Source organism: Anarrhichthys ocellatus, unplaced genomic scaffold (assembly GCF_004355925.1).
Source record: "Anarrhichthys ocellatus isolate YVR2014 unplaced genomic scaffold, GSC_Weel_1.0 scaffold14, whole genome shotgun sequence".
In the NCBI taxonomy this organism is placed as follows: domain Eukaryota; kingdom Metazoa; phylum Chordata; class Actinopteri; order Perciformes; family Anarhichadidae; genus Anarrhichthys; species Anarrhichthys ocellatus.
In genome coordinates this window covers 8,798,963-8,803,601 of record NW_022280044.1, presented here as the reverse complement: position 1 = coordinate 8,803,601, position 4,639 = coordinate 8,798,963, and the positions used below count along the sequence as shown (strand labels likewise).

The 4,639-nt window shown below is 43.7% G+C and overlaps 1 protein-coding gene across 1 annotated transcript; it reads right to left on the bottom strand.

Moving 5' to 3' along the window:
* Positions 1–1,589: 1,589 nt before the first annotated feature.
* On the bottom strand, positions 1,590–4,378 carry marcksl1b (MARCKS-like 1b). Its single transcript, XM_031854047.1, has 2 exons — positions 4,037–4,378; positions 1,590–3,060 (listed from the first exon to the last, which is right to left on the bottom strand). The coding sequence occupies exons 1-2, from the start codon at positions 4,121–4,123 to the stop codon at positions 2,473–2,475; spliced, it is 675 nt and encodes a 224-aa protein (XP_031709907.1). The 5' UTR covers positions 4,124–4,378; the 3' UTR covers positions 1,590–2,472.
* Between the last annotated feature and the right edge of the window lie 261 nt (positions 4,379–4,639).

The following is a 4,639-nucleotide window of genomic DNA, read 5'->3' as shown; positions in this document are numbered from 1 at the left end:
GATGCAGGCTTGGGAAACCAGACAATAGGCGATCAGCTTCGTGGCGTTCCACGTAATGGCCAGCAGGTGGCAGTGTAAGCTCACGTGTGTTTGATTGTCTCCTCCAAATCTCTGAAGACTCCGTCATTGCTGAATGCGAAATGCAGCATCCTTGAGCCGATCAGTCACAGAGTACCATGCATAGTAAGCAGTGCACAGAGGATCAACTAAACACTGGAAAGACTAAACCATGAGTGATGTAACCTCACTGTACCTGCTGCCAGTGTATTTAGAATATTAAGAGTTGTGATGATTTTTGCTTGGTCTTTGAAGACACTTATTATAAAATAAATCTACAGTTTGAGCTCAATAAATCGTTTGGTCAGGAGGCAGAAGGCTGGATCCATGTGGAGGCCTCAGCTCTGTTTAAATAATTCAGAATCGTTTGGAGACTGGGTTCCAAATGTGGATCTCAGATCTGAACTCATATCAGCATGTGAACTAGGTCAGACCATCCGGAGCTGTGCTCAGGTAGCCATGTTCAGAAGGCCAGTCGCCTGCCTCAAATGGAGGGAATATTGTAGATGTGAGAGACGAGGAGGAGGAGCGAGTGGAGGCAGAGGTAATGGTGCTGATCTTGGGGCCATACGACTAATAGAGGGCCGGGGGGGGGGGGTCAGTGCAGCCAACGTGGTAGTGATGGTGTGTTCAATTAACTCCGAACCAATCGGCTACAAACATGTGGGTGTTCTCTTGTTTTATGGAGAATCAGATAATGACCCAATGGGGCGCAGAATCATTTGACTCTCACATCAGTTAAGATGCTGATGGACTTTTATTTGTTATTGTCTTTGTTGGATGATTGATTGTTTCTTTATGCTGAGGACAGCGGGTGTTTTATGCATTGAAAAGCACCTTGAGGTGATTTGTGATATTGGGCTGCATAAATAAAATGGACTCGACTTGACATGTTCGTTTAAATCTGGGCCAGAGTGAGTGATACTTACATGATAGAGCAGAGTAATGGCCTAATCAGGTTTATAGCTCTAATAAACCTTTTTTATCCCCACTGTGATGTGCTGTCCTGGGGTTAAAATATCTGTGTTGAATGACGGTTCCTTGTGAAAATGACGTATTAAAGCGAAGCTATATGTGCTGACTAGCAGCCACTGTGGCTACAGGTGAACTGAGAAATTCTGTATTTCATTGTTTAGTTTGTAAAAGAGAGAATGTGTTGTTTCATCTTTCAAAAGCTGCTTTAAATTGGGTTCTAGGGTCAAATATGTGAGGAAATCGGTGCTGCTGCAGCGATTTAAGTTTTTGTTTTTTTGTTTATTCTTTCATTTGTCTTATATGCAGACACCAAAGCAAAGTAAGATGTCAGAATCAATGAAGCGTCAGCCTTTAAACTGTATCTCTAATTTAAATTGTTCAATATGTGGATGAATTAACATGTTAAATCCCTAATTCCTCACTAGACTAATACTGACAATGGGTGTTTGTTGACAGTCCAGCTCTATAACACTGTTTGATATGAGAGGCAGGCCTCTCATACTACTTTCATAACACATGTAATGCATGATGTAAATAACCATAAAGACACACAAACGGGCAGGTAACCAACATTTATTTACCATTATCAACTTTACAATAAAACCAGAAACATCTGTCAACATTAGCAAAATAAAGAACAGAAATCAATCCAATGTATTTACAGAGACAAAGCAGATTCAGGCTCACATACGACAGATAAACAACTCTGCTTCATATCAAACCGCGACAGTGAACATAGCAAGCTTAAGTGTTCTTTTTTTTTCATAGTAAGGTAAAAATCAAAGTTGTCTATTTTTTTTTCTTTTCTTTAAACAAACAGGTAATAGCTTCTCTGAATCTTTAAGATGCTTCTCTATAATACACCACAAAATACTTCAAATTCGGGTTAAAATATAGGAATGTAAAAAGTTGGCGAGTCTCTTTAATTTTCTGATTTCATTATTATTATTTTTATTTTTTTTTGCTCTATTCAACAGTCATTTCAGGTGGTGGTGGTGTCCTAGTTTCTAGTTTCATTCCTTCAGCGAGGAGGCATCTTGATTTGCAGATTTTTTTTAAGGGAAAAGATGCTTTGACTCCATCCATCCTTCATCCATCTATACTTCATGGTGTCATTAGCTCGAAGCTCTAGCCATTAAAATCCAATTTCCACACAGCGACCAGCCCACAGCCTAAAAACTCAGTCCAGGTCCGGATGTCGAGCAGTAACCAGGGAAGTGATCTAGTGAATCTAGTCTGTCGTCTTGTTATCATGACGAAAAGTGGCACGTCGAAGGAGTCTCTCACATACATGTGTATATATTTACATATACATATATCCATATACATATGTATACATATACACATATATATATAAATATATATATATATATGCTCTTAAATTCTCTCTCTCTCTCTTGAAAAACAGTTCACCCAGTTCATTGTGAGCTTCAGGTACAATCACTCTTTCTTTTCAGAGGGAGCCGGGGTCGAGCTGCTCTCCTCTGTTGGTTTTGTAGCCTCGGGGACCGGGGCCGCGGCCTCCTTGGCCTCCTTGGCCTCCTCCTTGGGGGCCTCCTCTTTAGCCGGAGCCTCCTCTGCCTTTGGGGCCTCGGCTGCAGCGGCAGCCTCCTCTTTAGCCGGAGCCTCCTCTTTCTTCTCCTCCTTCTTCTCCTCTGCCGGAGCAGCGGCTCCGTTCTCGGCGGGTTTCTCCTCAGAGGGGCTGGCGGCGGCGGATGCGGTGGCGGTGGCGGCATCAGGCGCTTCCTCCTTCACCGCCTCGCTCTTCTTGCCCTTCTTCACATTCAGTTTGAAGTTGAAGGACTTCTTCAGGGAGAACTTCTTCTTCTTCTTCTTGGGGGTCTCCTTGGCCACAGCCTCGCCTTCGGGTTTGGCCGCCTCTCCATCCGCAGCGGGCGCCGGCTCGATGGCGTCTCCTTCGGCGCCGGCTTCGGGCTCCTTGGCTGCATCGGCCGAGCCGTTGGTGGCCGCAGCATCCCCATCGGCCTTTGTGGAGACATCCCCGTTGGTTTTCACATGTCCATTCTCCTGAAGACAAAAAAAGGTTGACAGAATAAGTCATCCGTTTCTAAAGCTCAGAGAGAGAATCATGTTTAAATGTAATAAAAAAAAAACTCTGTGCACATGCATGCGGCTATTTTAGAGGTACAGTTCTCATGTATTCTCAGAGCAGCGTCGTGCTCATCAATTAACCACCGTGTCGCCTGGCTCAGAGGCGACGCCTTGCAGTACCCTCATCCAGCGATAGGCGGCGGTAGCGCCTCGCAGACCGCTCAGGGTACCAGACAGACGTCGGCTCAACAAAAGACCAGACCGGAGCTCATCGATAGACGAATGAAAAAACACCGACAATCGATGCTTTTTTTTTATTAACCCAAATAATCAGTCTGAAACGAATTCTGCTCGATTGATATAATCAATAATAAAGTCGTTTTTGTGTCACTTGATAAGTATAAATAATGTCTAATATTAAACATGCATAATGATCCAATAGTGGTCCAAAGTATCACATGTATGACAAAACAAAACAGATATCGCTGATGAAATTTTGTAAAGCAAAATTGTTGCCCAGACGACAGCCAGGCTTGTGCTTTTAAACAGGGAGTAGTGCCTACGTGCGCGCGAGCTGCCCCCCATCCCCCTTTATAGCCTGGCACTATGACACGCGTTGTGCGGATTTTGGGTTAAAGCTCATTCACAAAAAAACACACAACTCAACGTGCGGTGTAACGCTTCATCTCAACTTGTCAACCGAGATAAATAACAAGAGTTAGCTCTTTTCTTTCGTTTTTTGGGGTAGTTTTTTGGGTTGCTCTGCAGGAGACAGCGATGCGTAAAAGCCCCACCTGACTTGCCCCAAAAAATGTCCTCACATTCAAGTTTGATCAATTCAGCGTCGACTAAATGTATTAAACTAACGTTTTCGTGTGAGCAAATCAAACTTGTATCAATTCGTATGTATTTCCATTGATAAAAAAATAAAAAGCGCACTAAGTGTAATTACCTGTCCGTTGGTTTTGACAGCTGCACCGTCGGCGGCTGCAGCGCTCGCCTCCGCGGCCACATCTCCCTTGGATGCCTGGGATCCCATTGTGTTATGTGAGTCTTCCAAAGCAAATTAAAAAGAAAAACTAAAAAAAGAGTGTTCTTTTTAACTTAATCCAAACCCCAGGGCGAGTTACGTATCCAGCGGTGTAACGATGAAAAGTGTTGGTTGTTTTTGTATTTTTTGGTGTGTTTTTTTTCTTCAAACGGCAGGTACTTCCTCTCGGTTGCTCCTGTGGTCAGACTTGTCACCTCGCTAGAGAGAGACCCTCTAAACTCAACACTGGTTGAACACAACGCTTCAACATACAGCAGGTTCGAGGCGCCGCCCGTGGGCGGGACCCTGCTGAGGTCTGACCAATCAGCGTCCAGTCTGAGGGAACGTCTAGCCAGCTCTGACCAATCAAATCTTTTACTCCATAATTGTCCCCGCCCCTCAGGAGGACCCCCAGCAATGCAATTAATTTAGTTCAGCTCAATTCAGTGTTTTATAGGCTTATAGGTTTTTTATTAATTTAAATAATTTTCTGTCCTTTTATCAGTGTGCCTGTTACTGTTGATG

Excerpts from the sequence above, each read along its gene's own strand:
- marcksl1b (XM_031854047.1), bottom strand. The coding sequence starts at position 4,123 with ATGGGATCCCAGGCATCCAAGGGAGATGTGGCCGCGGAGGCGAGCGCT. Across the intron at positions 3,061-4,036 it reads CTGTCAAAACCAACGGACAG|GAGAATGGACATGTGAAAAC; the intron begins GTAATTACACTT and ends TTTTGTCTTCAG.